Source organism: Mesoplodon bidens (genome assembly GCF_964165515.1).
Source record: "Mesoplodon bidens genome assembly, chromosome: 4".
Classification (NCBI taxonomy): Eukaryota; Metazoa; Chordata; class Mammalia; order Artiodactyla; family Ziphiidae; genus Mesoplodon; species Mesoplodon bidens.
The window spans coordinates 84,921,925-84,945,102 of NC_138160.1; the positions used below are offsets into that span (position 1 = coordinate 84,921,925).

The 23,178-nt window shown below is 34.5% G+C and overlaps 1 protein-coding gene across 22 annotated transcripts in view; it reads left to right on the plus strand.

The window, feature by feature from the left end:
• Window positions 1-23,178, plus strand: part of PPIP5K2 (diphosphoinositol pentakisphosphate kinase 2) — a 79,831-nt gene that overhangs the window by 7,138 nt on the left and 49,515 nt on the right. For all 22 annotated transcript variants that reach the window (XM_081233245.1, XM_081233241.1, XM_081233230.1 and 19 more), the window contains exons 2-10: window positions 725-1,109; window positions 3,873-4,068; window positions 6,541-6,631; window positions 8,319-8,404; window positions 9,433-9,587; window positions 10,814-10,915; window positions 12,031-12,192; window positions 13,846-13,967; window positions 15,220-15,321. In XM_081233245.1, coding sequence (XP_081089371.1) covers window positions 996-1,109; window positions 3,873-4,068; window positions 6,541-6,631; window positions 8,319-8,404; window positions 9,433-9,587; window positions 10,814-10,915; window positions 12,031-12,192; window positions 13,846-13,967; window positions 15,220-15,321 — 1,130 coding nt within the window. In that variant the 5' untranslated portion in view covers window positions 725-995. The remainder of the gene's footprint in view (window positions 1-724; window positions 1,110-3,872; window positions 4,069-6,540; window positions 6,632-8,318; window positions 8,405-9,432; window positions 9,588-10,813; window positions 10,916-12,030; window positions 12,193-13,845; window positions 13,968-15,219; window positions 15,322-23,178) is intronic.

Below are 23,178 nucleotides of genomic sequence, written 5' to 3' on the forward strand. Positions count from 1 at the left end.
TTTATATGTGAGACCAAAATGCAGAATGGTTATGTACCCCAAAAAACCAGTTTGCAAATTGAACTTTTACAAATTGAAGCCTTTTAAAAATTGATTTAATGTAATTTCAGATTGGTGTATAGTTGTTAATGATTTTTAAATCCACATTATATTTTATCCTTTTCCATTCTATTCAGATGTTACTGAACTATATGCAGAGGGATTTAGCTTTTTTTTTTTTTTTTGCGGTACGCGGGCCTCTCACTGTTGTGGCCTCTCTCGTTGCGGAGCACAGGCTCTGGACGCGCAGGCTCAGCGGCCATGGCTCACGGGCCCAGCCGCTCCGCGGCATGTGGGATCTTCCCGGACCAGGGCACGAACCCGTATCCCCTGCATCGGCAGGCGGACACTCAACCACTGCGCCACCAGGGAAGCCCGAGGGATTTAGCTTTTAGTGTAATTTTGTTATAATTTGAATGATTTTCTCCTAATTCGTTAGCTATTTTTAGACTTGAGGAACTTAGTGTACTCTTTTTTGTTATTTGTATCAGTTTGTCAAATTGCCAAGATATATATTATTGAAGATGAGAGTCTAAATTTCTTAAATTTATGGAAAAAATCTCTTTTCATTTGAAGGTATACATCAAGTTATTGGTAATGATTTTACAAGTGTCATTTAAAGTTATTTTTACATGAGTGATTTTGAAGTACAGTCTCCAAAATTAATTTTTTAATTGCATTTTAGGTAAAAAGATTGCCATATCAACTCACTGAAGCAATAGCGTCACTGTCTTGTTTTTAAACTGCATCAACAATGAAGCAATAATATCTGAGAACAAATGAACATTTGCCAACTAACTGTCGTCACAATTTCATGTGATTGTATAAGCAGAAACAAGCTGCAACAGACCCATGTGTCAGCTCTTACAGAGAGAATGCTTTTTTCAGATGCTGTTTATTTAGAAACAGTTTTAGTATATCACATTTAAGTTATATTTATATCAAATGAAATAAAAATGAGTGAAGCCCCCAGATTCTTTGTTGGACCTGAGGATACAGAAATAAACCCTGGAAATTATCGACACTTCTTCCACCATGCAGATGAAGATGATGAGGAGGAGGATGAATCTGTAAGTTGTTTGTTTGTTTAGTGAAGGGGAATTGATACCATTGTCTTAAATTATTAAGACTTTTTTTCACATAGAAATTTGTCGGAAATTTTTAAACTGAAAAAGCATACTGTGTGTCATTAGTAACATTACTGACTCTATAGTGCTTCAAGAAAGACAATTGGAGGTCAGATTTCTAAGTTGTTTAATAATGACTAATTTAGTGTCTTTCATTGATATGCCTAGTATAACACAGGGTTAGGTAGAAAAAGTGACAAGGAGAAAGAGTAATCAGGGCCATAAATCAAAGGGGTTCCTTGTATGTAGAAGTGCTACAACAAATACATCAAGATAAATAATTTTAAAGGTATTAAAGCAGAACTGCTTAACCAGCTTCATTAAGTTTGTCATGTTGTCAACACAAGTAGTGGTTGACCTGAAGATATCCCTTTTATTAACTATTCAGAAGTCTAAACTGCGTGGCTAGGAGAAACTACCTCAAGTACCTACGGGTGTGTGTGTGTTTATGTATGTGTGTAAACCATACTGGATCTTTAGGAGTAACACATTTATTATGTTTATTTTGCTATGGTTATGTTAGCTCAACATTTTTATTACTCATCATTTTTGTCCCTTTACAATTAGAGATTGCTTTACTTTGAGAACCTATTTAAAATACAAACAAAATATGTGTTTCTTATATTTCCAATTGAAAAGAGAATTTTGTTTTAAAACAAAAACCTGTTATACTTGATGTAAGTAGTAAAAATGAACCAAAAATAGCTATTAGATGACTCTTCAAATTCTTTTTCACTGTTATTTAACAACACCTTTCACAGTGCAGTTATACATCTGAAATGCAAAATCAGACTGTCACCCATTTAAAATCTATCCCACCCCCCCACCTCACCCCTAGAAAAAAATGATGGTTTTCAAACTTCTCATACCAGCCCAAACTTTTCTTCATCTAAAGTCTTATGTAGAAGTCCAGTAACTAAAACATAAAAACAGAGCTTCTCTAACTGACTTAGACTAGAAAGTACTTTTGATTCTGCCTCTGCTACGCTTACCCCTTTTCTTTAGAGTTCTTCTGAGCACATGAGAACACCACTGATAAATCAAGTCCAGTCTTCTTCCATATAAGGATTTTTATCTCTCTCCTATGTCTAGAACTGTACTTGTCTCTCTTCTCTTTTACCTTTTATGTTTTAGCAATGTCAGATTTTTATTTCCCACATATTCTATCTTGTACCATGCCTCTTTGCTGTTATCTCTGTGAAATGCCCCTCCTTTTTGGATAATTTGTGAATCATTTTTCATTCTTCAAAACCTCAGATTTCATGTTGTTCAGTCTTCCCCCTCTCCTTACTCTTTTCCCCATGAGAAACTTGAACATTTTTTCCTCAATACCATTTCTGTACCTTGACTATATACTTCTATTCTGTGTATCACTATGTACTGTATGATTACTGTGTTTCCTGTTAGATTCAGAATGCTTGATGACAGGTAGTTTCTGTATATGTAACTCTTCAGTGCTTAGCATAGTTCTTGGAATATTGGTACTAATTAAATTGAGTTCACATTTTGAGGAGCTTGATTTGGTTCATTTGACCTGTAGATTGATAAAATGATTTGTTCCAGATCGTTCTGTTAAGGTATCAAAGACGTTAGGTTGAGTACTCTTGTTGTCTAGGGAAATCTACTTAAGGAACATCATAATGAGCTATGCCGAGGCTTTTGATCAGGAGAGAATTGAATAAGGGAACATAAAAGTAGATGATCAGAGGGTGAAAGACAGCAGATCCCAGGGAGGTTAGGATTTACAATCTTTGATGGTAACATCAAATCCAATACCAATTTGAACTCTAAATTTCATATGAGTGAGAGGAATAATGCTAAGCATAAAGAAGAAGAAGAATTCAGATGCTGCCCTGTTTTATTTTTAGATTTATAATAAGAGAAAGTCTAGTAAAACACTTTTGGGCCCAGATTATAATGTCGTATGAAATAAATAAATATAGAAGAGAGAAGAACTGAAATGGAAAACTGGACACAGCTTTATATTTGATAAAACTCTCAAAGTACCTGAAAGCAAAGACCTCAGAATGAATCTTGAGTAATTTTATAAACCCATGAGCTACTCATAAGTTGTTTCTATATTCTGCGTTTTAAATTTCAGGCTGAATCATGGCCTTTGAGCTGTAGCAAGGGTGCCAGAGATGAGCAACACCGTAAACTAGGAATGTTGAGTACGAAGATTGGGGTGTCAAAGAGCATAGACACCTCTGTTTAGCAGTGTGGCTTTCTCCAAAATTTCCTTTTAAGTTGTCATTGGTGACCAACTCATATTTAAATTCAATCTACAAAAATATTTTAACACTGCATAGCTTTGTAGTGAAAATATCTTATTTTAGGCAAGAGAATTCTTTATCTCACTCCTATTGGCCCTTTAGGCCTTATTTGCTCCTTTAGCAATTTAACAATTTGCTAAATTGTTATTTAGCAAATAAACACTAGAGACAGTTAAGGAAGTATTTAAGTTTGAAATCTGAATGAAAGTAGTAACAGTGTTCTGAAACATTAAAAAAATTTTTCCAGACCTTTGTAGAAAACTATTATTATTAAGTATTATAACAATATAATCTTGAAAAATGCCTGTTTGGGTAATGTGTCACTTTTATTGATTCATCACATGCTTTATGTACTTCTGACAGAGATTTAAGATAGCTGTACTTTGGAGTTGTTATCAAGTCAACCTGATTTTTTGTTTTCTTTCTGTTTTAGCCACCGGAAAGGCAGATTATGGTTGGAATATGTTCCATGGCAAAGAAATCCAAATCCAAACCAATGAAGGAAATTCTTGAACGGGTCTCCTTATTTAAATATATCACAGTAGTAGTATTTGAAGAAGATGTTATTTTGAATGAACCAGTAGAAAACTGGCCTTTGTGTGATTGTCTTATTTCTTTTCATTCTAAAGGTAGTAAAACAGAGAGGGAAACCTCTTTATCCTTTCTAACTATAAAACTAATAGATAAAATAGAAAAATAAAATTAAACTCACCTAGTCTCACAGATAAGTGATATTAACATTTTGATATATTTCTTTCCAATCTTTTTTTCTGTGTGTATTTTTTAAAAACACATTTAGTGTTATAGTGTATATGTAATTTTATATTTAATTTTTAACCTAATTACATCAGGAGGTTTTCCCCTTCTATATCATTTGTCAAAAACCTGATTTTTAATGGTGTCATAGTCTATATCATACTTAACCAATATCCTAAAAGTTAGATGGTTTCCAATTTTTACTATTAAAAATAAGGTTGTGATGAACTTTTTGAATGTATGTCTTTGTTTACAACTGTAAGTTGCTTAGGACAAATTCTTGATTTTTTAAATATTATAAGCCCATATGTTTTGCCATACAGAAGATGGTCTATCATTCCTCAATACATATTCATGCTTTATTCCTTAGGAACTTAATATTTGAATTTTATATTTGTCTTGCTATCTTTTATAAATCAAACTGAAATATCAATTAAGCTTAAGTATTTCTTCAAAGTAAAGTCCACTAATCAAAAGTTACTAAGTGTATGTCTGAAAATTTATAACCTAAGAATCTGTGAATTAAGTTAATTTTCATTAAGAGCTCTAATTTAAAAGATATGCACTCAGTTATAAATGTATTCATATTAAATCGTTTTGTTACCAAACTAATGTAGCCTCCAGGTGTGTTAAAGTCTCACTTTAGTTAGGTGTTCAGCAAGAAGGGGATGGAGCAGGTTAAGACTTTTTGTGCTCCATACACTATATTGATTTTCGTTATTTCATAGAGAAGTCAAGTCCCTGGTCTTCTTTTCAGACTGAAGTCATTCATTTTAGAGAATCTTAAAATTTGCTTATCCTTGATGGTAAGATGTTCTTCCCTTACTATCACATGGTTCTTCCTATTTATTAAGTTAAAGCTAGTTATTTGCTTGTAAAAACTAGATACTACCTAAGGTCATATCCCACATGCTGCCTCTTTAACAGCAACAAAAGCAGGGTAATGACTATATAGGCGTTTCTTATTTCCTGAATTGTGTTAGAAAGCTCCAAACCATAGACATTGAGACATCTTTACAGTAAGTGATGAATTCTTAGAGTCTATAAAACTAGATGGGTTTGTGATTTGTGGCCCATTGATTCTTGGTATAGAGTACTTATAATTAAATGTTAAAAGCTAAGAGGAATTTAGGAATAAAATTTTTTTTAACTGACCATAGCTCTTTGTTTTGTTTTTGTTTTTTTAACTTCAGTAGGCTTTAACACTTCCTTCTTCTACTAACTATTCTGATAATGAAACAAAATACAGTGTCTTCACAGATACACTGTAGCATACTATAGTTAAATGCTAAAGCTATGTATGCCTGATGATTGTTACCCTTTTGCTTATTTATTAAAATATTGTTATTTAGGGAAAATAATAGTTAACATTTATTGAGCACTTATTATGCCAGGTATTGTAATAAGTGTTTTATATACACTATTATATTTAATTTCCCAAAAACCCTTTTAGTTAATATACCCCTTTACAACTGGGAATCAGAGACTTGGAGATATTAAATAAATTTGCCCACGGTCACATAGCTAATGAAAGATGGAGTTAGGATTTGAACCTTGGTTTATGCTTTTAACATCTATGGTATACTGCCATTCTTAATCATATACTATACATTGATGGATAAAATTGGAGTCTTTTAGTGTTAATACAGAGAGTGAAGTATAATCATTAAAATTATTTAGATTTTTTTAGATCTCTTACTATATCTGCCATGTGATTTGTTTTCATTGTAATTAGTAATTTTACCAAAGTCTAGAAATTTTAAGGACTTAATTTCTGCTGTGTTAACATTGACCTAGTTAACAGTAAGCATGATTCTGCTCATATATTTTATATTTTGAGCATATCTGTTGAATGTAAATTAATCTTTCTTTTGCTGTTTTTGAAGATGCTTAAGTTCTTTGAATTATCAGCTAATTTATATGTATACGCATCAAAATATCATTAGTGAGAAGAAGAGGAGTTATATAAATTTTTAAAAAATCTCCAGGTGATTGTGATACACTTATTTATATATAGATTTCTATCTGTGTTTGAGGTAGTCTTACCTTCTGTCAGGTGACTTTGAATAATCAGGCATCAACTAACATGTCAGTGCTCTAAATTGGGTTATATAACCACTGGCTTGCTGTGCCTTATCTAACAAATTCACTAAGAAAAAATAAGATTTATTTACTAGTACAAGATAAATCAAGTTTTGTGTATTATTCTGTCTTATAGAGAAAGCAGTTACATGCATAATGAAATTAGTCTTTTATAGGAAGTGGCATAAATTCAAGTTGATTAAGTTATAGATGTCAACTTATCTTGAGATTCTACAGAATATGTTAATAATATGTGTTCTTAGGATTTCCACTGGACAAAGCAGTTGCCTATGCAAAACTCAGGAATCCATTTGTAATCAATGACTTGAATATGCAGTATCTCATACAAGATAGGTGAGTGGTTAAATTGGCTAAATTAAGGAAGGAAAATTAACATTTATTTAGTATCTACTTAAGCTGACATGGTACAGGTGTTTTTATACATATATAGATTTGTGGTATCCTTGAAATAATACTTAGAAATAGGTATTTATACCCAATTTTTCAGGTGACAAAACTTGAGAATCAGGAAGATCATTTAGTTTGCCAAGAGTCACAAGTAGTTTCTCAGGTAGTGGGACAAGGACTTAAACCAGGTCTGTTTAATTTCCAGACCCTACTAAACCATTGAAAATTATGAACAGTTTTTCTGTCATGTGACTGATGATGAAGCTACGGCTTTACCCATTATAACTAGGTTTTTAATGGTAAAGTGGAACCATTTTGAGAAATATTTTACTGTATATCTTAGCAATTCATTTAACAGGTCAAAAGCATAGATATTTAAAAGAAATTGTAAAATACAAATGCATTTATATATTTCATTTAATTGGTGTTTCATTCTACTGGCTACCCTTATAATTTCACCGGCATTCTATTCTGTCTTAGCATTACAATATGAGGTTATACATATGAAAATGCTGTAAGAAGTGTAAGGCCCTATAGTTTTTTGTTTTTCTATTTTTGTTTGTCCTTTTCCAGATAGTAATGTTATTAATATCTCAATTTTTATAACATTTTACCTAGGTTTACATGTTTATATATTATAAATATATATATGTATATATATATAAATGCATATTCATTTTAAGAAATTTAGAAAATAAAATCATGGAGAAAGGCATTGGGTCTTCTCTGGTGGCGCAGTGGTTGAGAGTCCGCCTGCCGATGCAGGGGACACGGGTTCGTGCCCCGGTCCGGGAAGATCCCACATGCTGCGGAGTGGCTGGGCCCGTGAGCCATGGCCGCTGAGCCTGCTTGTCCGCAGCCTGTGCTCCGCAATGGGAGAGGCCACAACAGCGAGAGGCCCGCGTAGCGCAAAAAAAAAAAAAAAAGGCATTTAACCCTGCCACTACGTTTACCATATTTTTTTACTATAGAAAGCAATACATATATGCACTTACATTTTACAAAATTAGGATCACATTTCTATTAAAAGACTATAAACATTTTCCCACATTGTTAAATATTCTTTGAGTACTGTATAAGGTTTTTAATACTTAGGTAATATTCTGTCATTGTGATGTAGTAACTTTAACCATTTCTTTTTATACATTTACATTCCCAATTTTAAAAATTAGTATTTTAATATGCCACAAAAAGTATTGTGCATACACTTTTGTTCTAATATTGCTGAATATTTACTTAGAATACAGTTTTTCAATGTTCAAAATGACATATTTGTTTACTTAAAAAAAGACTTTATATGCATGACTTTTTTTTTTTTTTTTTTTTTGCGCTACGCGGGCCTCTCACTGTTGTGGCCTCTCCCATTGCGGAGCACAGGCTCCGGACGCGCAGGCTTAGCGGCCATGGCTCACGGGCCCAGCCGCTTCGCGGCATGTGGGATCTTCCTGGACCAGGGCACGAACCCGTGTCCCCTGCATCGGCAGGCGGACTCTCAACCACTGCGCCACCAGGGAAGCCCTGCATGACTTTTTTAGTGATAGAACAGTAATAATGTACTTTATGAACAGTAGAGTAATATACTCATTGTGAAACAGAGCAATAAAACAATAAGGATATTTTCTTTTTTCTTCAGGAGAGAAGTATATAGTATTCTTCAAGCTGAAGGTATTTTACTTCCTCGTTATGCAATTTTGAATCGTGACCCAAATAATCCCAAAGGTAAGAGTAAGAGATTTTAAACAAGCTATCTTTTATCACTTAACATACTTTTGAGCCACTCTCTTCTATAATTAAATGGAAAGAATTTAAATTATGGTTTTCTATTCAATTTTTTAAAAAATGATCCAAATAGGCAATTAAATTTCAATTAAAATGTGACACTGTGAACTACAAGGCTAACTAATAATCAGGAGTTGTATATCCTACATTTCTTTGGTCTACATTTGACATATCAGAATCATAAAGAAGAATTTTTAAATTACATGCTTAATAAATTTGTATTGATTGGGGTAAATGAGTGATTCATCTATGACTATTGAATTAAGTATTAGAAACTTCATGTTAGTATGCCACAACTAAACTTCTGATGAGTAGGAATTTTGAAATACTACTATTTATTAATATTTTAAAGTACGCTTTGCTTCATTTTCCTGGTTATCTAAAACATAGCATGTAAGTTACACTTAGTCTAAAAAGGCAAGATAAATGTTTATATGTTTTAATATTCTGATAACTATTTTGGGGAATTTTGATGACTATTGTACATTAGAGGAACTTTTATTAAAAACCAGATATAGTACCATCTGTAACAGGGAACTTTTCTCATTTGTCTAGAGGTACAACTTGCTGATTGGATTGCTTGCTTACTCTGTATATTGGTTAATTTTCTAACTTAAATAATTTCATGTTTTATGGTATCTGTGGTATAATGATTCCATACATTTTTCAGAAGATGATAGCATTATGGAGTTATTTCTCAATCTTTCTTGTGTATCATTTCATATCTAACTTTGAATTCTATGGGGTGACAGGGTAAAATGGCAGGTCCATTAGATTTTTGAAGAATATAGTTCCTAATGTCACAGGTCATATGTTTGCATAAATATTTTTAATTAAAATCAAATCAGTACATTATCCAAGGTTACTTTTCTTTGTAATCTCTATTATAGTAAAAAAAAAAAGTCCTCAATAATAATATTATATCTAGGTAATATACAATATATAATTTTTCTTGCTATGATTTATAGAATGTAATCTGATTGAAGGGGAAGATCATGTAGAAGTAAATGGGGAAGTTTTCCAAAAGCCATTTGTAGAAAAGCCAGTCAGTGCAGAAGACCACAATGTTTACATTTATTATCCAACATCTGCTGGTGGTGGAAGTCAAAGACTTTTTCGAAAGGTAAACCTTTGTTACCCTAGTGAATACTATTCTAAATACATTGTTGTATAAATTTTACTAAAAGTAATCAAGTATTTAGTAAAACTAAGATTAACAATGTATCATTTAGAGATAAATTAATAAAACTGATATCATCAATATTTTGTTAGAAAAGCAAGGCATCATTTTAGTTATTATTGTTGTTTATGCAAAAGCTTACCTACTGAATACCAAGAAAGTTATTTGATCTTCTTTCTACCTTCCATTTATGTATCTGTCATGTGGGAAATACAGTAAAGATCAGCATTTTTTTAAGAAAAATGGCCTCCTAAATGGATAGTTCATAGAAAAAGTAATGCCAATGAACTCTTAAATACATGAAAGTATGCTCAAAATTTTACACCCATAATAAAATAAATGTAAATCAAGTCTAAAATATAATGACATTGAATTACTTTTTGAATTAACAAGATCAAGAAGATTGAGGTAGTTGGAAAACAAGTACAAGCCCAAACGTTGTTAGCAACATTTCTACTTAGCAATATAACTTAGCAATATATCAGGATTAAAAGTGCACGTTCACTCATAAACAATCATGGAAATGCAAAGTAAGAACACAATGAGGTACTTGTTTTATATTCATTAGAGTGGCAAATATTAGGAAGTCTGACAATACCAAATATAGATAATTGTAGATCAGTAGAAACTCTTATACATTGCTGGAGGGACTGGAAATTATTAAAACAGTTTTTAAAAGATTTTGGCATTATTTTGTAAGTTGAATGTGAGCATATTCTATCACCTAGTGATTCCACTTCTAGTATATGTCTTAGAAACACTCCTGCACGCATGTGCCACGGGGATATTTAAAAGAAAGTTCGAAGCAAGGTTGCTCTACTAGCTAAAGCTTAGAAAACAACCTAAATATATATTGATAGGCAAATGAATGAATTATGGGCTATTTATACAGAGGAAAATTCTATAGTATTAAGAAAGTAGTTACATGCATCAATATGGTTGAATCTTAGAAACACTGTTCTTAGTGTTCATTGTATTTTTACGCTATTCAAGTTACAATTACAGCAGAAAATAATATAGTGTCAGCTATGTAATGTGTTGTTAAATATTTGTAGATTAAAAAAAATTTTGGAAATATCAGTGATGGAAATAGATGGTAAAAAGGGTTATTTTATAAAAATGAGGAGAATGATTTAGTTTTTACATTGATAGACTTCTTTTATTTTCAGATTGGCAGTAGAAGTAGTGTTTATTCCCCAGAAAGCAATGTACGAAAAACAGGCTCATATATATATGAAGAGTTTATGCCCACAGATGGTACTGATGTTAAGGTAGGATTGATTAAAGTATATTTTCATTTTGTATTTTGAGTTTACCAGTGATCTCAGAAAAAGAGATTACCCTTTAGTTAGCTATATCTAACCTCTATTCTAAATCTCTTTCTTTTTAACTAGGGATTCTTAATCTGTTTTGTATTATGAATGCCATTGGCAGTCTGAAGCCTATGGACCCTTTATAGAGGATAATATTCTTAAATGCTTAAAATAAACCACACAGGATTACCAAGGAGACAAATTTTATTGAATATTTAAAAACCAACCCAAAATATAGTGGGTAAGGGTCTAATAGCCACCACGATGTTTCCAGGCATTGATCAGTGTAAATGATATTTTGAGAACTTTGACAACTATAATGTGATTAAAAAAAAAATAGGTGTGATTTCTGTTGGTGACATATAAGGTCTTAACTGCTTTACCTTCAGCCAGTCTGTGTCTAGAGAGTTCTTTCTTAGGTGTAAACCTGATCATGAACTTCTTTTTAAAAATTCTCTTGTGGATCCTCATTGACCACAGGGTAATAATCAGATTTATAAGGCTGGCATAGATACTTCACAATCTGCCCTCTGTCCTACAAACCTTATTTCTTACATTATAAACCATACCAAATAACATACTGTTACCTGAATACATCATGCTGTTTTGTTTCTCTGCCCTTTGTCTGTGTTTATTACCTCTGCTTAGAGTGCGTTTCCCTCTCTTGTCTGCTTTTGAATTCATGCTGTCCCTCATCCCCCACCCACTTTTAAATCTTTACTTTGAAAGTTACTTCCTTCTGTAATTTTTTTATTTATTTGTACCTCTACTTTGTTAAACTAAAAAATTTGAGAAGGATCACATCATATGCATTCTAGTATTCCCTCATAATGTTCAGTATAATTATTTTTAATAGAGAACAGAACCTCACTATACCAATTTTTGCTGTATAATTAATTATTTATAACCTCTTCCAGTGTATTGAAAATTTTCACATGTAAAATAGAAAGATGTGTGAAAAAATAGTCTGGACACAGGTATTTTTTATTTATTATTTTTTATTTGAATTTGTTGTCTGCTGTTTTTATTTATATATTTTTTAAGTAAAATATGTATTTTAATATTTCTGAAAGGTTTATACAGTAGGTCCAGATTATGCCCATGCTGAAGCTCGAAAATCTCCTGCACTTGATGGCAAGGTGGAACGAGATAGTGAAGGAAAAGAAGTAAGATACCCTGTTATTCTCAATGCACGAGAGAAATTAATTGCTTGGAAAGTCTGCCTTGCATTTAAGGTAAGATGTTATGCAGGCCATATAGACTCTTGTAAAAATTCTAATTTTTTGTTTTTTGAGTAAATGAGATGTTATTTGGGCTTATAACAGGAGAGATAAGCAGAGAAAATAAAGTGGTATATCTGAATGGTTTATGTACTTTTCAAGGGATTCTTGTAGTGCCATTAATATTAAAATATATATAATAAATGAAGACCTTTGTTTCTCTTTATTCTTTCTGTATTATATAGAAGGAAACCTTGTCAATTTATTCAGAAATTACAATTACAGAGGAAAACTTAACTGACACAGTAGAATTACAGGAGTATTATTTAACATACCCCTATAACCAAAACTGATTACAAGTATCTATTCAGAGTTGATAAATGATTTTTTAAATAAAAAATGTCATCAGTCTTCTAGCCTTTGCAATTGATCCTTTAGCCTATTATTATTTTTTAGTTTTTTTTATTTTAGAGGGTTTTTTTGTGTTGTTTTTTATTTTTTGCTGTACGCGGGCCTCTCACTGCTGTGGCCTCGCCCGTTGTGGAGCACAGGCTCCGGACGCGCAGGCTCAGCGGCCATGGCTCATGGGCCCAGCCGCTCCGTGGCATGTGGGATCCTCCTGGACCGGGGTAAGAACCCCTGCATCGGCAGGCGGACTCTCAACCACTGCGCCACCAGGGAAGCCCCCTTTAGCCTATTATATATAGTGAAATATGTTCATGAAGGCTATACTAATACACTTCTTAAAGAAAACTTTTTACTTATGACATTTGACTAGTTCTCTCAATCTGTATTATTAGGCTTTGCCGGTACTGTACAGTAAAGGTTTAAATATAGTTCAGCTTGCATCTAATAAAGGATAAACTTTATCTTGTTGAAGCCTTGCCTTGGATATGTAACTTAAAGACGTGTATATTACTGGTTATCAAATAATAAATAAGTTCTTTGTGTTTTAATAATTTGAAGTCTCTCATGGAAGGAATCTTAGCCTGAAATATGTTTTAATAGCTTTATATGAATTGTTTTAATTTTGTAATACCAGGATTCCAAAAGCCTTGACTTAAAATCACATTATACTAATATGTGATATATGAATATAAAATGTAGAAGATCAGAAAATTCCTGGAGCCTGAGCAGGAAATTCATACCCTTCAACTGTTTTCTCCCAAATAAAGTAAATTTATTTCAGGTGCTCACAAGTATGTGGTTATCAGGGTTTAAAAGATTCATAGGGATAATGGGACATTTCCTCTGGGATATGTCTTCAAAACTTTCTCCTGTTTAGGTTTTTTTTTTTTTTTTTTGGAATAAAATGATATAATTTCTACTAGCACAGAATTTATCGAAGGCTTTAAAAATTTTTACTTCTGTTTTTTAATAAAATGTTAATTGAAGAACTTCTTGATTTCTTGGCCTCTCTAGTCCTGTAAGCATTATTGTTCTATATCTACTTCATAGGAAGAACTTAAATAATCATATGACATGTATATTTTCAGAATATTCAAGTTACAGATAAGTAGTTTCTTTGTTTTTACTTGCTATGAAGTAAACTGATAAGCAGTAATATACTTTTAGGCAGTTATAAAATTTGATGTGTTCTAATAAGACTGGAAAACTGTAAGTCATAATTCAAATGGAACTTTAAAGTTTATAATTTATTTTAAATAGCAAACAGTTTGTGGCTTTGATTTGTTACGGGCCAATGGACAGTCCTATGTCTGTGATGTCAATGGCTTCAGTTTTGTGAAAAATTCCATGAAGTATTATGATGATTGTGCAAAAATACTTGGGTAAGATTTTCTTCTTTATATTTCTTCCTCTTTACTTTTGTTACAGCTAATGCATACTAGTTATTCAGAAACCAAATAACGGTAAACATCAAGTGATCAGGGTTTTGTAAACACTGCAGAGTAAAAATCAGTGTTCATAAAATGACACGCCCAAAGACCATGCCAAATCCTGAATTACACTTTGGGTTATGAAAGACAAATCAATATATGACCAGTATAGATAAAGGCTTAAAGGTATTTAACTTCATAGATTTAGAAATGCTGTAACAGTGATTTTTAGTGATTATTACAGTGGTTATTCATCAAAATGGCTAATTTATTTGATTATTTTGTTTCTCAAGTTTTTGATATGTAATTATAGTACTTAATGGTACAAAATTAACCAGGGTAAGTAACCAGAATAAAATAGAAATATTTGGAATTTAGAATTCTTTTGAATGATTCTGCTTTCTACACACATGTTACTTTAAAATAATCTCATGAGATTATGAAGTGAATATAAAAGAAATTATTGCATATAGAAATGCCATTTTTATATTCTTTGACTTATTTTCTTATATCCTGATTTAGACGACTTGAAAGACAAGAACTATTTTTAAACCATTTCAAAGTATATTTGACAAAGCCATAAAAACTTACACATTAAAATGTATTTTAATAATTGAGGTCAGCTGTTATAGTATATTTCAAAGGTTTGTGAACTTACCCTTAAAGTGAAATTTGGGGGAGCTTACTAAATTTTAGCATGAGTAAATGCTAAGTTTAAACAAAACAAAAAATGTCTTATAATTACTTAAACATGTTTTCATTATTAACCTTATTAGCAAAGAGTAATAAGAAATTTGTTAAACATGAGCAATAGTGTTTAAAATAGCTTTGCAGGTGATAAATAAAAACTGAAAGAAATGATCAGTGGCCACACAGAAGAGATAATCTTGGATTTCAGAATCTTTGTAAGTAGATACGCAGTTACAGTGATTTACTTGAATCCTGTGTAATTTATATTTTTAAAATGAGTAAATAAGTACAGCCAAATTCATGACATCCTGTTAGTGTGTTCTATACAACAGTTTAGCACTACTGATCTAATTTTTCTTGATCAGGGTTGATTTTTTAGGTTACATTTTATGTGCTGTATTCACATAATCACTAGATAGTTTGACTTTAACTCCTATAATACTCAGTTATTTGTCATTAAATACCCAGGTTTGTCTTAAAATGAACTAATTTTTCTTTTCTTTTTGTCTTGAAGGAATATTGTAATGCGAGAGCTTGCTCCACAGTTTCATATCCCCTGGTCGATACCCTTAGAAGCTGAAGATATCCCGATTGTACCAACTACATCTGGAACTATGTAAGTTTAAATATTTTCATTTAGAAACTCCTTGCGTTTTCCCCATTGGTTAGTGCTATTACAGTGAAGATTACATTTCTGAATAATTATTAGACACTCTACTGTGTATGTTTTCATATGATTGACTTTGCAGATGGAGAAATAGATTATATGCTTTTACATGGTGCTATTTAGACTAAAGATCTTTTCTGTTGTTACAAATAAAATCCTGAAAAATGCTTAGATAATTATAGAACTATTGAATTAAGCCATAAGAATAAAGGAGGTGCCAACAGATGTGTTCCCTAAAGGTTCGTGTTCAGTGGTCATACAACTTTGGTGCTCTCAGCATGTAAAGGAAAAATATACAGTTATATCTTGAAGTAAATTAATTAGACCAACATTGCCAAAGTGTTTCATAAATTCTAGTGAAAGTTACTGCTTGAAATTCACCTATCACTCAGGTGGGTTGACCAAATGCTTCATATTCACAGCTTAGATCTTTATGTTAGCATATTAAATATTCTTAGGAGTCCTGATTGGGGCAGAGAGGGGGGCAAAAATACTTAATTTTGATTTAAACCAATATTTCCAAACTTATTTAACACAAAACATGTTTTTGGCTAACTTATTCTCTAGAGTTATGTTCTATGTCTCACAGTTTGGCAAATGTTAAATTGTACCCTACCATTCTTGCTAAAACAGTTTTATCTTCCAGTAACTTGAGTTTGAAATATTTTTCTTCTTACATGGGCAAAATAAATATAGCAGCTTTATTTTGTTTGATTTAATGAAATCTCAGTCTGTAGTGATCTATGCTACAGGGCAGATGATTAAGGAAGTTAGGAGATTACAGTCCATTTACTTTTTTAAAAAATATTTATTTATTTATTTTAACATCTTTATTGGAGTATAATTGCTTTATAATGGTGTGTTAGTTTCTGCTTTATAACAAAGTGAATCAGCTATACATATACATATATCCCCATATCTCTTCCCTCTTGTGTCTCCCTCCCTCCCACCCTCCCTATCCCACCCCTTTAGGTGGTCACAAAGCACCGAGCTGATCTCCCTGTGCTATGCAGCTGCTTCCCACTATCTATCGATTTTACACTGGGTAGTGTATATATGTCCATGCCACTTTCTCACTTTGTCCCAGCTTACCCTTCCCCCTCCCCGTGTCTTCAAGTCCATTCTTTAGTAGGTCTGTGTTTTTATTCCCATCCTGCCCCTAGGTTCTTCATAACCACTTTTTTTTCTTAGATTCCATGTATATATGTTAGCAGATGGTATTTGTTTTTTTGTATCTGACTTGCTTGACTCTGTATGACAGACTCTAGGTCCATCCACCTCACTACAAATAACTCAATTTCGTTGCCTTTTATGCGGGAGTAACATTCCATTGTATACTTGAGCCACATCTTCTTTATCCATTCATCTGTCGATGGACACATAGGTTGCTTCCATGTCCTGGCTATTGTAAATAGAGCTGCAATGAACATTGTGGTACATGACCCTTTTTGAATTATGGTTTTCTCAGGGTATATGCCCAGTAGTGGGATTGCTGGGTCGTATGGTAGTTATATTTTTTGTTTTTTAAGGAACCTCCATACTGTTCTCTATAGTGGGTGTATCAATTTACATTCCAACCAACAGTGCAAGAGGGTTCACTTTTCTCCACACTGTCTGCAGCATATATTGTTTGTAGATTTTTTGATGATGGCCATTCTGACCCATGTGAGGTGATACCTCATTGTAGTTTTGATTTGCATTTCTCTAATGATGAGTGATGTTGAGCATCCTTTCTTGTGTTTGTTGTCAATCTGTATATCTTCTTTGGAGAAATGTCTGTTTAGGTCTTCTGCCCATTTTTGGATTGGGTTGTTTGTTTTTTTGATATTGAGCTGCATGAGCTGCTTACAAATTTTGGAGATTAATCCTTTGTCAGTTGCTTCCTTTGCAAATATTTTCTCCCATTCTGAGGGCTGCCTTTTCATCTTGTTTACGGTTTCCTTTGCTGTGCAAAAGCTTTTCAGTTTCATTAGGTTCCATTTGTTTATTTTTGTTTTTATTTCCATTTCTGTAGAAGGTGGGTCAAAAAGGATCTTGCTGTGATTTATCTCATAGAGTGTCCTGCCTATGTTTTCCTCTAAGAGTTTTATAGTGTCTGGCCTTACATTTAGGTCGTTAATCCGTTTTGAGTTTATTTTTGTGTATGGTGTTAGGGAGTGTTCTAATTTCATTCTTCTACATGTAGCTGTCCAGTTTTCCCATCACCACTTATTGAAGAGGTTATCTTTTCGCCTTGTATATTGTTGCCTCCTTTATCAAATATAAGGTGACCATATGTGCATGGGTTTATCTCTGGGCTTTCTGTCCTGTTCCATTGATCTATATTTCTGTTTTTGTGCCAGTACCATACTGTGTTGATTACTGTAGCTTTGTAGTATTGTGTGAAGTCAGGGAGCCTGATTCCGCCAGCTCCATTTTTCTTTCTCAAGATTGCTTTGGCTATTTGGGGTCTTTTGAGTTTCCATACAAATTGTGAAATTTTTGGTTCTAGTTCTGTGAAAAATGCCATTGGTAATTTGATAGGGATTGCATTGAATCTGTAGCTTGCTTTGGGTAGTATAGTCATTTTCACACTGTTGATTCTTCCAATCCAAGAACATGGTATATCTCTCCATCTATTTGTATCATCTTTAATTTCTTTCATCAGTGTCTTATAATTTTCTGCATACAGGTCTTTTGTCTCCTTAAGTAGGTTTATTCCTAGGTATTTTATTCTTTTTGTTACAATGGTAAATGGGAGTGTTTCATTAATTTCTCTTTCAGATATTTTATCATTAGTGTATAGGAATGCAAGAGATTTCTGTGCATTAATTTTGTGTCCTGCTACTCTACCAAATTCATTGATTAGCTCTAGAAGTTTTCTGGTAGCATCTTTAGGATTCTCTATGTATAGTATGTCATCTGCAAACAGTGACAGCTTTACTTCTTTTCCGATTGGGATTCCTTTTATTTCTTTTTCTTCTCTGATTGCTGTGGCTAAAACTTCTAAAACTATGTTGAATAATAGTGGTGAGAGTGGGCAACCTTGGGTTGTTCCTGATCTTAGTGGAAATGGTTTCAATTTTTCACCATTGAGGATGATGTTGGCTGTGGGTTTGTCATATATGGCCTTTATTATGTTGAGGTAAGTTCCCTTCATGCCTACTTTCTGGAGGTTTTTTTTTTTTATCATAAATGGGTGTTGAATTCTGTCGAAAGCTTTTTCTCCATCTATTGAGATGATCATATGGTTTTTATTCTTCTATTTGTTAATATGGTGTATCACTTTGATTGATTTGCATATATTGAAGAGTCCTTGCATTCCTGAGATAAACCCCACTTGATCATAGTGTACGATCCTTTTAATGTGCTGTTGGATTCTGTTTGCTAGTATTTTGTTGAGGATTTCTGCATGTGTATTCATCAGTGATATTGGCCTGTAGATTTCTTTCTATCTGACACCTTTGGTTTTGGTATCAGGGTGACGGTGGCCTTGCAGAATGCGTTTGGGAGTGTTCCTCCCTCTGCTATATTTTGGAAGAGTTTGAGAAGGGTAGGTGTTAGCTCTCCTCTAAATGTTTGATAAAATTCGCCTGTGAAGCCATCTGGTCCTGGGCTTTTGTTTTTTGGAAGACTTTTAATCACAGTCTCAATTTCAGTGCTTCTGACTGGTCTGTTTATATTTTCTGTTTCTTTCTGTTCAGCCTCGGAAGGCTGTGCTTTTCTAAGAATTTGTCCGTTTCTTTTTAGTTGTCCATTTTATTGGCATATAGGTGCTTGTAGTAATCTCTCATGATCCTTTGTATTTCTGAAGTGTCAGTTGTTACTTCTCCTTTTTCATTTCTAATTCTGTTGATTTGAGTCTTCTCCCTTTTTTCTTGATAAGTCTGGCTAATGGTTTGTCAATTTTGTTTATCTTCTCAAAGAACGAGCTTGTAGTTTTATTGATCTTTGCTATTGTTTCCTTCATTTCTTTTTCATTTATTTCTGATCTGATCTTTATGATTTCTTTCCTTCTGCTAAATTTGGGGTTTTTTTGTTCTTCTTTCTCTAATTGCTTTAGGTGTAAGGTTAGGTTGTTTATTTGAGATGTTTCTCGTTTCTTAAGGTAGGATTGTATTGCTATAAACTTCCCTGTTAGAACTGCTTTTGCTGCATTCCATAGGTATTGGGTCATCTTGTTTTCATTGTCATTTGTTTCTAGGTATTTTTTCATTTCCTCTTTGATTTCTTCAGTAATCTCTTGGTTATTAAGTAGTGTATTGTTTAGCCTCCATGTGTTTGTATTTTTACAGATTTTTTCCCTCTAATTGATATCTAGTCTCATAGCGTTGTGGTTGGAAAAGATACTTGATACAATTTCAATTTTCTTAAATTTACCAAGGCTTCATTTGTGACCCACGATATGATCTATCCTGGAGAATGTTCCACAAGCACTTGAGAAGAAAGTGTATTCTGTTGTTTTTGAATGGAATGTCCTATAAATATCAATTAAGTCCATCTTGTTTAATGTATCATTTAAAGCTTGTGTTTCCTTATTTATTTTCATTTTGGATGATCTGTCCATTGGTGAAAGTGGGGTGTTAAAGTCCCCTACTATGAATGTGTTACTGTCGATTTCCCCTTTTATGGCTGTTAGTAATTGCCTTATGTACTGTGGTGCTCCTATGTTGGGTGCATAAATGTTTACAATTGTTATATCTTCTTTTTGGATTGATCCCTTGATCATTATTTGGTGTCCTTCTTTGTCTCTTGTAATAGTCTTTATTTTAAAGTCTATTTTGTCTCATATGAGCATTGGTACTCCAGCTTTCTTTTGATTTCCATTTTCATGGAATACCTTTTTCCATCCCCTCACTTTCAGTCTCTGTGTCCCTAGGTCTGAAGTGGGTCTCTTGTAGACAGCATATGTACAGGTCTTATTTTTGTATCCATTCAGCCAGTCTATGTCTTTTGGTTGGAGTATTTAATCCATTTACATTTAAGGTAATTATCGATATGCATGTTCCTATTAACATTTTCTTAATTTTGGGGGGTTTGTTATTGTAGGTCTTTTCCTTCTTTTGTGTTTCCTGCATAAAGAAGTTCCTTTAGCATTTGTTGTAGAGCTGGTTTCGTGATGCTGAATTCTTTTAGCTTTTGTTTGTCTGTAAAGGTTTTAATTTCTCCATCAAATCTGAATGAGATCCTTGCTGGGTAGAGTAATATTGGTTGTAGGTTTTCTCCTTTCATCACTTTAAATATGTCCTGCCACCTCCTTCTGGCTTGCAGAGTTTCTGCTGAAAGATCAACTGTAACCTTATGGGGATTCCCTTGTATGTTATTTGTTGTTTTTCCCTTGCTGCTTTTAATATGTTTCCTTTGTATTTAATTTTTGATAGTTTGATTAATATGTGTCTTGGCGTATTTCTCCTTGGATTTATCCTGTATGGGACTCTGCACTTCCTGGACTTGATTAACTATTTCCTTTCCCATATAAGGGAAGTTTTCAACTATAATCTCTTCACATATTTTCTCAGTCCCTTTCTTTCTCCCTTCTTCTTCTGGGACCCCTCTAATTCGAATGTTGGTGCACTTAATGTTGTCCCAGAGGTCTCTGAGACTGTCCTCAATTCTTTTCATTCTTTTTCCCTTATTCTGCTCTGCAGTAGTTGTTTCCACTATTTTATCTTCCAGGTCACTTACCCGTTTTTCTGCCGCAGTTATTCTGCTATTGATTCCTTCTAGGGAATTTTTAATTTCATTTATTGTGTTTTTCATCATTGTTTGTTTGCTTTTTAGGTCTTCTAGGTCCCTGTTAAACATTTCTTGTGTTTTCTCCATTGTGTATCCAAGATTTTGGACGATCTTTACTATGCTTACTCTGAATTCTTTTTTAGGTAGACTTTCTGTTTCCTCTTCATTTGTTTCATCTGGTGGGTTTTCACCTTGCTGCTTCATCTGCTGTGTGTTTCTCTGTCTTCTCATTTTGCCTCAGTTACTGCACTTGGGGTCTCCTTTTCTCAGGCTGCAGGTTCGTAGTTCCCGTTTTTTTTGGTGTCTGCCCCCAGTGGCTAAGGTTTGTTCAGTGGGTTGTGTAGGCTTCCTGGTGGAGGGGACTAGTGCCTTTGTTGTGGTGGATGAGGCTGGATCTTGTCTCTCTGGTGGGCAGGTCCACGTCTGGTGGTGTGTTTTTGGGTGTCTGTGAGCTATTATGAGTTTAGGCAGCCTTTCTGCTAGTGGGTGGGGTTGTGTTCCTGTTTTGCTAGTTGTTTGGCATAGGGTGTCCAGCACTGTAGTTTGCGGTCATTGAGTGGAGCTGGGTCTTGGCGTTGAGATGGAGGTCCCTGGGAGATTCTTGCCATTTGATATTACGTGGAGCTGGGAGGTTTCTGGTGGACCAATGTCCTGAACTCCGCTCTCCCACCTCAGAGGCACAGGTAATTAGGTAATAAATAAAAGAAAGAAAGAAGAGAGCAAGGAAACCTAAAAACAAATCCACCAATGATAAGAAGTGCTAAAAACTATACTAAAAAAAAAATGGGCAGACAGAATCCTAGGACAAATGGTAAAAACAAAGCTATACAGACAAAATTACACACAGAAGCATACACATACACACTCACAAAAGAGAAAAAGGAAGTATATATATATATATATATATATATATATATATCGTTGCTCCCAAAGTCCACTGCCTCAATTTGGGATGATTTGTTGTCTATTCAGGTATTCCAGATATGCAGCGTTGTCTATTCAGGTATTCCAGAGATGCAGCCTATATCAAGTTGATTGTGGAGATTTAATATGCTGCTCCTGAGGCTGCTGGGAGAGATTTCCCTTTCTCTTCTTTGTTCGCACAGCTCCTGGGGTTCAGCTTTGCATTTGGCCCCTCCTCTGCATTGCCTCAGGGCGTCTGTCCTTTGCTCAGACAGGATGAGTTAAAGGAGCAGCTGATTATGGGGCTCTGGCTCACTCAGGCTGGGGGGAGTGAAGCGTACGGAATGCAGGGTGAGCCTGCGGAGGCAGAGGCCAGCGTAATGTTGCAGCGGCCTGAGAAATGCCTTGTGTTCTCCCGGGGAAGTTGTCCCTGGATCACAGGGCCCTGGCAGTGATGAGCTGCACAGGCTCCGGGAGGGGAGGTGTGGATAGTGACCTGTGCTTGCACACAGACTTTTTGGTGGCTGCAGCAGCAGCCTTAGCATTTCATGCCCGTCTCTGGTGTCCGCGCTCATAGCTGTGGCTCGCGCTCATCTCTAGAGCTCGTTTAGGCGGTGCTCTGAATCCCCTCTCCTCGCACACTGTGAAACAAAGAGGCAAGAAAAAGTCTGTTGCCTCTTAGGCAGGTCCAGGCTTTTTCCCTGACTCCCTCCCAGCTAGCTGTGGTGCACTAGCCCCCTTCAGGCTGTGTTCATGCAGCCAACCCCAGCCCTCGCCCTGGGATCTGACCTCCCGAAGCCCGAGCCTCAGCTCCCAGCCCCCGCCGGCCCCGGCGGGTGAGCAGACAAGCCTCTCGGGCTGGTGAGTGCTGGTCGGCACCGATCCTCTGTGCGGGAATCTCTCTGCTTTGCCCTCTGCACCCCTGTTGCTGCACTCTCCTCTGAGGCTCCAAAGCTTCACCCCTCCGCCACCCGCAGTCTCTGCCTGTGAAGGGGCTTCCTAGTGTGTGGAAACATTTTCTCCTTCACAGCTCCCTCCCACTGGTGCAGGTCCTGTCCCTATTCTTTTGTCTCTGTTTTTTCTTTTTTCTTTTGCCCTACCCAGGTACGTGGGGAGTTTCTTGCCTTTCGGGAGGTCTGACATCTTCTGCCAGCGTTCAGTAGGTGTTCTGTAGGAGTTGTTCCACAT